General features: G+C 36.1%; 1 protein-coding gene across 5 annotated transcripts; it reads left to right on the forward strand.

The window, feature by feature from the left end:
- The first annotated feature begins 2,824 nt into the window (after positions 1 to 2,824).
- LOC110697754 (formin-like protein 3) lies at positions 2,825 to 8,890 on the forward strand. 5 transcript variants are annotated; one of them, XM_021875136.1, is made up of 8 exons: positions 2,825 to 2,926; positions 3,336 to 3,546; positions 4,521 to 4,836; positions 4,938 to 5,243; positions 5,351 to 5,789; positions 5,940 to 6,139; positions 7,144 to 7,379; positions 7,701 to 8,890. In XM_021875136.1, the coding sequence occupies exons 2-8, from the start codon at positions 3,403 to 3,405 to the stop codon at positions 8,550 to 8,552; spliced, it is 2,493 nt and encodes an 830-aa protein (XP_021730828.1). In that variant the 5' UTR covers positions 2,825 to 2,926; positions 3,336 to 3,402; the 3' UTR covers positions 8,553 to 8,890. The 5 variants fall into 5 exon arrangements, with proteins under 5 accessions (XP_021730828.1, XP_021730826.1, XP_021730829.1 ...); XM_021875134.1 differs by having other exon boundaries at positions 2,842 to 3,118; positions 3,209 to 3,546; XM_021875137.1 differs by having other exon boundaries at positions 2,842 to 3,118; positions 3,209 to 3,546; positions 4,938 to 5,228.
- Positions 8,891 to 12,289: the final 3,399 nt, after the last annotated feature.

Raw genomic sequence — 12,289 nt, forward strand, 5'->3', positions numbered from 1 at the left:
GAAATATTATGCAAAGTTATTACTCTAGTATTGTGTATGGAGACTTACTATTCAAATAATTTAAGTTATTTACATTGTCTTATATTTAAAGCTATCGCGTGTAAAAAAATTTGTTTACGTAAGGGGTCTTCTTCTTACATTATGCCTAGGGCCCATAAATTTCTAGGAACGGGGCTGCATGTTATGAGCAATTTCATAGTTAAATAGTCTTATTACCTTATTTAATTGTCTTCAAAACCCACCAAACCGAAGCTTTCATCAAGTTCTAGATGCTCCATTATTAAAACTCAGGTATACCCTCGACAATACCTACCATTTAGGTTAACCATTCCCTTAATTTATATATTTTTTCTTAGGGTTTTCTTTATATTTGGCGGCAAAGCCGCCGTCGAGCATCCTGTGGTGTTTATGAAAGAAGGGATTGTTGGTAATGTTGATAGAAGAAGAAGCAAGTGTATTGTAAATTTGTACTCTGTGCCTTTTTTTTTAAAACAAATTATCTCCTGTACATGACCTTAAAGGAAGATGATGAAAGAAATATGTTCTTTATTGTTGATATAAACATAGTTTGTTAATATAGGTATAAGAGACTAGCTCGGTTTAGTACCACACGACATGTAGGTAGGGTTGTGTAATGAGCTCCCTTTTGAAAAATCGGCACAAATTTAGCATAACATTATGTTTTTAGTCTGTTTAAGACACAACTTACTCGAGAATGAGATACACCACAATGCCCAACCCAACCCGTGCCAATCTTTAGAACATTTAAATGAATATAAGAAGAGGAGGAAGTAGAAATGGAGGAATAATATATATTTGTTGGTACATAACATGATAATTCGTAAATATTTTAAAAATTAGGTTTTTTTTTAGAAAATAACACCACAAAAATCACATAAATTTGATTATAACACCATAAATTTTAAAACTTTTATTATAACACCATTAAAAAACTCATAAATTTGATTTTGCCTCCTACTAACGGAATTTTGGATGGAATCCGTTAGTGGGACTTCTATGAACACGTGTCAATTAAGTATTGGTTTAAAAAAAAGATAAAAAAAAAAGAAAACAACCCTAACCCAGCCACTAGCCTTCCACAGGTAGCCTTATCCTATCCGCCGGGCGCCAATCCTCCCACCAAAACCAGCGAAATCAGGCCAACCACCACCCTTGAAACCAACGACAACCACCCCAGTCCTTTCAACCGCGGCGAAAACGAAATCCACCGCCCAGAAATCGCCGTCCAGAAATCGAACGCCCAAAAATCGCCGCTCAGAAATCGAAAGCTCAGAAATAGAACGCCCAAAAATGATGGAATAGGACCAGGAAATTGATTTCAGCAATCAGGCGACAGTTTTATTGGGTAGGGGAGAGGAGTTTGGCGACAGTGGTGGGTGTGATGTTGTTTCGGCTGGTTCAGGTTGGGGTTACATACGGTGGTTCGGTGAAGGTGTGGGCTGGGGTTTTGGCTAGTTTAGGATAGGGTCACGTGGTTTGCCGACAGTTTTGGAGATTCGTTGACGATTTTGGCGGTTTGGGGCTGGTTATGGGTGACGGCGACCGACGCTGGTGGTAACCTGGTGGGGTGGTGGCTGGGTTAGTATTTTAGGGTTTTCTTTTAAAAAAAATATTTTTTTGAATTTTTTTAACCTAATAGATGATTGACATGTGTACAATGTGTGATCCACTTAACGGTTTTTTTGGATGACAAAGTTAAGTGGTGGTGAAACCAAATATTTGGGTTTTTTTTTTGTGGTATTATAATAAAAGTTGTTTTTTGTGGTGTTATAATCAAATGTTTGGTTTTTTTTTTGTGGTGTTATTTTCTATTGTTATTACCAATAGTACTGTAAATAGTTAAAATTACACTTAAGATTGTTACAATAATATACTTTTGAAGCTGATATATATACCACTAGGTTGTGAAATTATGTAATTGGAGTAATAGACCTGGAAAACGGGTCATTCGAGTCGGGTCAATTAAGGTCGGGTCAAGTTCGGGTTAGTAAATGTTCGGGTCGGGTTGGGTCGATACGGGTTTCATGTTAAATTCAAGTTTGCACTTCGGGTTAAGTTTGGGTCGGGTCTGTTCGAGTTAGGTCTGTTCGAGTCAGGTCAATTTTTAAGATTAATTTTCGGGTCAATTTCGAGTCGGGTCTATTAGGGTCAAGTTTGTGTCGGGTCACCAAAATAAATTCACTTAAAAAAAGTTGGAAAAATAAAGTAAAATCGTTACAAAATATAAAAAAATCGTGAGTACCTGTTACTTAGGAAAGGAAGAAGCCCTAAACTAAGTAATTTACCATTTCACCCTATTCACTTAAGGATTTGGGTCGATTTGGGTCGGGTCAATTTGGGTCGGGTCGATTCTGGTCAATCAATTCGGGTTAAAATTAGGTCGGGTCACTTCAGATTTCAGGTCATTTTGGGTCGGGTCAAGTTCAGGTTTCGGGTCAAGTCATTCGGGTCGGGTCACTTCGGGTCATTGGGTCATGTTCGGGTCAACTCCATTTCAGGTCTGGTTAGTTCGAATTCGGGTCATTTTCGGGTCAATGGTTTTGGGCCAACTTTCGGGTTACGGGCTCTGGTCATTCTGGTCGAGTCAAGATTGCCAGATCTAGAGTGTAATGGTATAATAGTAGTTGTAATGGTATTAATTGGCTATAGTGATACAATTAAAACTAAAAACTTAAATTGATAATATATGATCCTATCACCTTTTTGTTACACTAAGTTACCATTATGCCCCCGTTATATATCAATAGATATATAACTTTCCTTCCTTTAAAATGCCTCTAAGAAGAGGAGAGACCATCACAGTCATAGTGTAAAACTGAAATGTAGAAATGGCCAAATGGGTGTATGTCTCTACGTAGTCCTCGGCACGTCTAATAGGAGAGAGAAAATGGAGGGAGCCAAAGAGGTGGAATTGAACTCCAAACTCCATTCCCACTTTCTTTTATTTGTTTTTGTTTTTTATTTTTTTATTTTATTTTTACCCCGAGAAAAACGTTACTTGATCAGCATTTCACAAAAGCAACAAACAATTCATAACTTTAATTTATTTATAATTCTGTTATATGCTACAATTTTGCACCCCTTTTAGCTCATTCAGGTAAAATTCTCTGCAAATTCTTAATTTTTTCACATTTTCAATCTCTCAATCTTTAGATTTTGATTTATTTGATTTCATTTTATTTTATAGGTTCTTGAATTTGGGAATTTCTGATCTTCAAGAACAAAAAGGGGCATGATTTAATGCAATATTATTCAAATTTTGATTTTATGATTTTTGTTGAATCATATTATAATTTTAGGATAATATTGTGCAGGACAAATTTTTATTTGATGAGATGAAAAGAAGGAAATGGGCGTGGAATAGTAATAATTTGGTGATTCATGGAAATGAGAAAACTCAATTATATCATTATTTTGGTAGCAATTTTGCTTTTTGCCTTTAATTTCATCGAAGGTGAATGTTCTACTAGAATATATCGGGGTAACGGATTTGAATCTTGTCCACTGGAGCATAAAAAACAATGGGTACGTCAATTATTTTCGAAATCCTGTTTTTTTGTATTGATTAACAATTGAAGGGTGTTTGATGTGTTGTAATGTATGTTATTTGTAAAATCGAGTTTTGATTAGCTGATTGCTAATGATGGTTTTATTAAACTTTTATGAAAAATGGATGTATGAAACTTTTTTTCTTTAAAAGTACAAGTAATTTAGTAGGATTTTTCTAGTGTGAATCAAGATATGTATCTGATTGTTTACAGTTGCATAATGTTCATGGTGTGCCTAATTATAGATTATGAGGTTGTTTTGTGTTATGTAGCGCATTGTTGTTGTTAGCTTACTCTTTTCTGGTTGTTGTTACTCAGAATTGTTTGTAAAAAAAATTACTTGCTCTTTTACGAGCAAAATTGTTGTCCGAATGGAAAAGTAGTGTGGAGTAGAGAGAATGGGTGTATGGGAAAGAAGGAAAGGAATGGTTGTTTTGGTTGGTGAAGAATGGCGATTTGGGGAGGGAGGAGGGTTTAGAGGTAAGATTTTGTTTTTGAGGGGTTCACCATTCTAATATTTCCCTTTTATCCAAGTTTAATTCCTGTTATCTGCCACAACTTGTTGTAAATTAGGTGGTGTCGTGGTGTGATATTAGTTCTGTTCTTTGTACTATATTGTAGATACCTATGTAGTAAATATTATGTGTTAAACTGTGTTATATCTAAATCTAACTTCAGACAGAAGCATGTTCATTGAACGACACCCCTTGATCGCACATTCACTTGTTTTTTGTTACAATGTTTCATTTACTTTTGACAAATTGACTATTCATGTTAGCTGACCCCAAATCACTTGTCATCAGTCTTGCTTAAAAGATTATATTAGATGCGTTAAGGATTTGGACACATTCTTTATCGGATTCTAGTTGTCATATTTCTCACCAGTTTATTATGAATTTATGATGCTGTATAATTATTAAACTTGAAAATTGAATAGATTTCTCTCCTCAGGCAGAATACATGCAGAAAAGCTGCTCCAAAGAACTAGCAGAAATGAAGAAAGAACTCGGGGACTGCATCTTGTATTTGTCATTGAAAACTGGTGAAATCAACATTGGGTCAAGTATAATTTTGTCAAAGCAGAGGCCTCATGGGACCTTAACTTCCTTGCAATCCAATCTCCAAGAACTTGTATTGGGTTGTATAAGAAAGAATCACCATCTCTTTCGTGGTTTAAGTGAACAAGATGGTTGTACTCGTAATGCTAAATTGCATTCTCATCAGTATAGGTTTCCTAGAAGATATCTGGCTGAGAAATCTTCCAAAGGTAGCTCTTTAAATGTTGCTTCCGTGCTGACTATAATCCATTTGCTTTTCTCATCCCCATTATTCCTACCTTTTGTTAATACTCTGACACTGTTGATGCAGTTGCTTCCAGTACTGCTGCTAGTCCAACACCAGATGTATTTGACGACCCAATTATCATACCACCTGATTTGCTGTATCCATCACCACCACCTATGAAAGTTGAGGTTCCAGTAGCTACTTCGGGGAGGGAAGAACATAACAAAAAGTTAAATAAAGTTATAACTATTGCCGCATCAATAGCAGGAACAGTTGTCATTTTTGCCTTGGTGTTATTTTGTTGCCTAATGAGAGGTCACAGCTGGGTTGCAGATGGGCAGAAAGATGACAGGCCTCTTCTGACATTGAGTTCAGGTGACTATTCAGCTGGTAATCTCAGTGTTCCTCTTTCATTTCTTCCTGTGTGTGTGTTTTTTCCAATTGCATTTATGTTAGTTGCTCTTTTGTTTTTCCTAACGTATAAAATCATCTGCCAGGCTCTTCAATGAGTTCTGACATTAAGGATGGTGGAAGAAATACATCTTTCAACAACTCAAATCTAAAACAAGAGGGATTTGGCGGTCCCCTAGCGGAAATTCCAGAAAATGGATCTACAAATACTGAAGGATTGTCATACCAGAAACTTACTCCTGAAAAAGCAAGTCCTCCTGCCCCAGCACCTCCACCTCCTCCACCACCAAAGCCTAAACCTCAGCCTCCTCCACCGCCAAAAGGTGTTAAACCTCCTCCTGCGCCTCCAAAAGTAGGTGGTAAAGGACCTCCAAGTCGTGGACGATCAGATTCTGGTGATGGTAGTGACCCTACAAATGATCCTGATGCCCCTAGAACAAAGCTAAAGCCATTCTTCTGGGATAAAGTGGTCGGTAACCCTGAGCAGTCAATGGTGTGGGATGAAATTCGATCAGGATCATTCCAGTAAGATTCTTTAAAAGTCTCTGTGGATCTACTTTGAAAGTATATTTTCACAATTACATGTATTTTGGGAGAAAAATTTATTTATTAAAATTGCGTTGTTGGTTTAAGCACGGTTATCACCAGAATAATTGACATCTGCATAAATTTCAGGTTCAACGAAGAGATGATAGAATCTCTGTTTGGATATAATCCTGATAACAAACGGAATGCTGGGAGTAGGAATCAGTCAAATGATGCTTCTCAACCACAATATATACAGATTATTGATCCAAAGAAGTCTCAAAACTTATCCATCCTTCTTAAAGCACTTAACGTAACAACTGAGGAAGTTCGCGATGCCCTTTTGGAAGGTATATCTCCCGATCTTTCTTCCCTCATTTCAACTTTAATTGTCTGCGTACATCTACATTTTTCCATGTATTGAATTAACTATACAGTTCACTCAAACACGCTCAGAAAGCAATTACCTGATAAAATGCATTACTTATTACTAGCAAGATGAACCATATGTGCACAATTTGCAGAAAAGAATGTTGTCTTATCTAGTTCCTTTCAATAGTGATGAAATTCATCACTGCATTAAACAATGAAAGGTGTTAGGTTCACATTTCATACTTCTAAATCTAATCTATTTCTTTATTGTAGTCACAGTTCTCACAGGCTCACTGTGCATATTTCATTGCACATATAGAGCATGTGAACACAGCATTTCCTACTTTACGGGGTTATATGTAACATTTGAAATTACTTAAAGTATCTGTGAGGTCTGGCTCCCCCCACTGCTAGATATAATACTTCTATAAATGTGTGATGCTAAACTTGGAGTTCTCACGACACCAATGCATATCCCTTTTATGCCATGTTATTGCTCCATGAATCAGACTGTACATCATGTCAAGCTATTACACTATACTATCCATTAAACTAATCCAATTAAGTGCTTACTTTCCATAAACTTCCCGTGCGCATTAATCAGTGATTCAAATAACAACGATAACATGGTATATATATCATGTACAAATTCTACCTTCTCATATAAGACTCCATCTCCGATATTTGAAACGGTGTAACTGACTAATAAGCAGTGACAGTTCCTATAATGCCGTTAAGGCATCTGTGAGATTGATTGCAAACGATGATGTCGTTTAGAGGAAGTAAGCCTTCGAAACAGCCATCTTGGACTTTTGGTGCTACTTCTCTAGTTCGTGATAAGATTGTTAATTCTGTACTTGCATATGCCTTCCACAGATAATATTATTTCGTTGCCTCCTGACTTTGTTGTCACCTGCTTATGATTTTCTTATCTTATTTCTTCTTCAAATTAATAAGTCTGGGGTTATCTGCATTGCATTAGGGAACGAGCTTCCAACAGAGCTTTTGCAAACATTGCTGAGAATGGCACCAACACAAGAAGAAGAACTAAAGCTTCGAATATTCAGTGGTGATACTTCTCAACTTGGACCGGCAGAAAGATTCTTAAAAGTAATGGTAGACATCCCCTTTGCTTTCAAAAGGATGGATTCACTGATGTTTATGATGACGTTCAAGGAAGAGGTTTCCAGTATCAAAGAGTCATTTGCTACATTGGAGGTAAGAAGGCCGTAATTATTTATTCTATGCATAAGAGGGATTTAAACTTGGTGATAAATTTGTCAGGGGATATTAAATTAATGTTGAACTTAGGTCTTACTTCCAATCATATTTGCCATACCCTAATTGTCTTGGAGAGGGTGAAATAAGATGTAATAGTTCTATTCCTCGCTAAATAATAGATATAACTGAATAAACTGTTGATCTCCTCACTTTCAATAGATCATGCCTTCCTGAATGTAAAACAATACTTGAAATGTAGACTTTTAGGTCCTTCTATGGAAGTTAATTGGTGTATGTGATTTCTGTTTTATCTTCCAGGTGGCTTGTGATGACCTCAAAAAGAGTAGACTATTTCTAAAACTCTTGGAAGCTGTTCTGAAAACAGGCAACCGTATGAACGATGGCACCTATCGAGGGGGGGCTCAGGCATTCAAACTTGATACCCTCTTGAAACTTGCTGATGTAAAAGGAACAGATGGCAAGACAACATTGTTGCACTTTGTTGTGCAAGAGATAATACGATCAGAAGGCTTGAAAGCTTTGCGTGCTGCAAAAGATAACCGCAGTGTGTCTAGCATGAAGACTGATGATTCTGTTGAGGATCCTACCTTTGATCCATCAGAACAGTATCAGACTCTTGGCCTTCAAGTTGTGTCAGGTATAAGCAGTGAACTTGAAAATATAAAAAAGGCAGCAATTATCGACAATGATGTGCTTACGTCAACAGTTTCTAAGCTTGGTCAGTCAATAAAGAAAAACAAAAACTTCTTAAACAATGAGATGGGTAGTCCTGAGGAAGAGACTGGATTCTATCAGGCTCTTGTAAGTTTTGTAGAACATTCAGAAGGTGAGGTAACATGGCTACAAGAAGAAGAAAAAAGAATATCGGATTTGGTGAGGAAAACAGCAGACTATTTCCACGGAAATGCTGGAAGGGAAGAAGGCTTGCGTTTATTCAGTATTGTGCGCGACTTTCTCTTAATGCTGGATAAGATTTGTACAGAATTAAGGCAATCTTTTGCAAGGTTATCAAGAAACTCCAGCAAGGAATCTTCCCTCAAAAGGCCTGCTCTAGAACAGCATCAATCCATACAGGACATGCGGCAGAAGTTATTTCCTGCAATTGCTGATAGACGTGTGGACTCCAGTTCAGATTCAGACGATGATTGATCTAGAAGAGCATATACCCTGCTGCGCAGTAGATATACTAGATTTTCATCTAAAATTAACTTATTTTTTGTCAATAGAGTTATTTGTTTGTGATCTAGCTGAATACTAATAGTTTTAAAAAGATCTAATTTAATGTTATAGATTCTGAGAATTGTATGTATAAATATTGTCACCTGTTTTGTGTTTGTATTTATGCTGAATTCCCCTTTTTTTGAAAGGGGTGTGCTTAGCAGTAGAGTAGTCTTATACTCTCTATGAGTTATGACCCATAGGCCGTATCAAAGTTGAACAACGATTCAGACTCTCAATATCAAAGTTAAACAGTTTTGTCTCGGTAACTCTAATTTGGTCCTTTTTGCCTCTTTTATGAAGAGCTGTAAGTAGAACCTTAACATTTCTTACAAACCACCATCTTCTAGTCTCTTCATTGGTTTCAATTAGTTCCAGGAAATTTTTCAGTAGAGTTAATGTTTCACATGCTTATATATAATGCACTCTTGTACATGTTTTTTAACACATAAAAGACGATATCATTAATTACTTAAAGAGTTTACAACAAACACACACAACCTCATTCCGTAAGCAAAATTAGAGGCATGTTTAATAGTGTAGGCGTCGTTTGAAGTGCGCCTACGTTAAAGCATGTTGTGAATATGTTTGGCACTCATATGAAGTGGGAATTGAAATGAAACGATTAGCGTCAAGGAAAGTAGGGAGCCGCCAACAAGTTTTTAAGGAACTTGTAAACCGTTCACAGATCATTAAAGGCAACCACAATAAGGGACAATGATAGGCAACAACGATTGACCCGTGAAGGTTACACCCCATTCATAATCCATGAGATTACTAACTCCATATGGTTCGGAACCACGAAAAGAGGATCAGGGATGATGGTACGAAGTGAGTCATGGAGTCACATTCGCTCGTATTGGCCTCTACTCGATTCTTCTAGTGAAAAGTGATTCCTGCAATCTCAAAGGCATGCAAATAAAATATTCAATTTGCTCTAAACTATTATTAAGCTAAAATTGTTTAATATTAATGTAACATATAATTCTAAAATATTGTGATCACTTCAATTAACAACAAGATTAAAAAGGAACCTAAACCGGTTGTCCAAATTATCTTATTAGGCGTGATTTTCAATTACATATTCCCTTTATACATGCAATATGGTGATCATAAAAAATAATTGAATAAACATTAATATTGGAAGCAATTTAACAATAATAGCGTTAGTCAAATCAAATAATAAATAAATCCAATCATGATACTAGCAACAAGAATTAAAATTAGAGTATTTAAGTGAATCAATTACTCGCTTTCCGTGTTTCCTTGAATTGCTACATCATGAATAAATTGTTCGTAACTTCAATAAAAATATAAATCAAATTGAAATTAAATTAAATAAAAAGTAGAGTTGATTTGGTCCAAACCCTCAGTTAATTATACCTTTTACGCCTTGGTTTAAGGACGGAACCTCGGGTTAAGTATGAACTCCTTGGAGTGCTTAAGGGAAGTACTTTGAGAGAATAGGATGGCTAGTGTTTAGGTTAAAGAGGGAGAAGAGAATGATTTGATGATCAAGCTTGTTGATGATTGAAAAAAGGGGAGATCGATATGACCTCTATTTATAGAGAAAAAAGAAGGGTCAAAAAAACAAGATAAGATCCAAATTAAATCGGAATAAAACACGATAGACTGCAGTTTTTGCTGTTTTTGTTTTTATCATATCTTTTGATCCAGAAATCGGAATAAGATAAATAAGATATCTTGGAAATCTCTTGAAGTCTAATTTATAATCCAATTGGAATAAGATTAAAATATTTTGTAAAATAAAAGATATGGCCGAAATAGTAAGACAGTGTTAGTTTTGGATAGAGTTTGATATTTTATTCATATCTTTTCCGTTATAGCTCGGAATTGATATTATAATATATCATTGTAAAGATAATTTCAAGGGCTATCCAACCATATAAAATTTGGATAAAAAATATGAGGCACGAAAATAATATCTGTCTATCTTTGAACTACTTTCAATTCGAATAGAATTAGGACTTCCAAAAAAAGAAAAGTTTTATTCAATTTCAAACTCTTTAATCTTATCTTTTAAAAAAGGATAATTAAGATATTTTAGAAACTTATAGAAGCTTCTAATTAATCCTATTTGGTTTAGGAATGAGATTAAATAATTTGGACCCTCCACATGATCATTGGGTCGTAGGTAAGGTGGGTTTAGGTTCGGTTTGGGCTTGGCTTAATATTTTGGCCATAACTTATTCGTTATAACTCGGATTTGGTCTTATAATATATCGTTGGAAAGATCTTTTCAAGACTCATCCAATTATTAAACATTGGACCCAGATTATAAAACAAAATAAACTGGATTAAACGTTTTTATAAAAATGACACGAAATGAATGATTTTAAAGGACACGAAATGAATTATTTTAGGTTTAAAGGCACGAAAAGAGGAAAATAAGTTATGGTTTGGGGAAATGGGCTATAATTTGGGTTGGTTTATGAAATGGAAATATGGATTTAAGCACTCCAAGATTAAATACTCAACCTGACCAATAATGGCGGTGAAAGGTTGTTCATCGTCGGGTTTGGTTTTGGGGAGACATTTTTAGTTGTCTACAGAAGCCCCCACTTTGACTGAGTTTGTAGAAACGTCAGTTTCGAAAACTATAGTCAAAGTAGTCGATAGGGACGGAGAATGATTTAAAACGTTCTGCGATCCTAAATCACTCTTTATACACCGATACCTGCAGAAAAATGTTAGTTCTACAGATAAAAGAGTAAAGGGATAGAATGCTTATCTGACACCAGTGTATCGGTGACAATTGAGTTTGGTAGCTTCCTATGCTTGAAGGAATCCACTGGATGACGTTTTGTTTAGATACTTTCCATGCCTGAGGAAAGTCGATAGATGAGTTCGGTAGCTTTCTATTCTTGAAGAAATCCACCGGATGATACTTTCCATGCTTGAGGAAAGTTGACATATGAATTTCGCGGTTTTCTATGCTTGAAGAAATCCACCGAATAATACTTTCCATGCTTGAGGAAAGTCGACATATGATTTTGGCAGGTTTCTATGCTTGAAGAAATCCACCGGATGACACTTTCCATGCTTAAAGAAAGTCGACAAATGATTTTGGCAGGTTTATATGTTTCAAAGAAATCCACCGGATAATACTTTCCATGCTTGAGGAAAGTTGACAGATAATGAGATTGCAAGTCTCTGTGTATCGAGAACCTTGCTTGCGCCGTGAAATGATGGTGGTTCGATTGTCCCCGAACGTGGGCTGTAGTTGGTTTGCTTGTCCCCGAACGTGGGCTGTAGTTGGTCCACTTGTCCCCGGACGTGGGCTGTAAATGGTTCACTTGTCCCTGAACGTGGGCTGTAATTGACACCTGCAAAATAAAATTTGCCAAGGGACTTGTATAGACTGTGATTGACTTGACCAACTGACTTGACCAAGTTTGACTTGTCACGACATGACATGTGTATGACTTGTGATTGTGTGTGTATAAGTATGATTTTAATGTATGAGCAGACACAAGCAATCAACAATGCAAAAGGCAAAAATTTTCCATCGTTTTTGTCATGAGACGAGTGGAGGGTACCAACTTTCTCCCAAAAAAGAAAGACGTGAAAACTGAACTTTTATTTTCGAACTTCCCTTAATGAGAAAAAATTTTGGAAAAGTTTTTGAACTTCCTCAAAAGAAAAGA

Source organism: Chenopodium quinoa, unplaced genomic scaffold, assembly GCF_001683475.1.
Source record: "Chenopodium quinoa cultivar QQ74 unplaced genomic scaffold, ASM168347v1, whole genome shotgun sequence".
Classification (NCBI taxonomy): Eukaryota; Viridiplantae; Streptophyta; class Magnoliopsida; order Caryophyllales; family Amaranthaceae; genus Chenopodium; species Chenopodium quinoa.

Coding starts and splice junctions, on each gene's coding strand:
- LOC110697754 (XM_021875136.1), top strand. CDS start 3,403: ATGGAAATGAGAAAACTCAATTATATCATTATTTTGGTAGCAATTTTG. Junction 3,547..4,520: donor TGGAGCATAAAAAACAATGG/GTACGTCAATTA, acceptor TTCTCTCCTCAG/GCAGAATACATGCAGAAAAG. Junction 4,837..4,937: donor GGCTGAGAAATCTTCCAAAG/GTAGCTCTTTAA, acceptor CTGTTGATGCAG/TTGCTTCCAGTACTGCTGCT.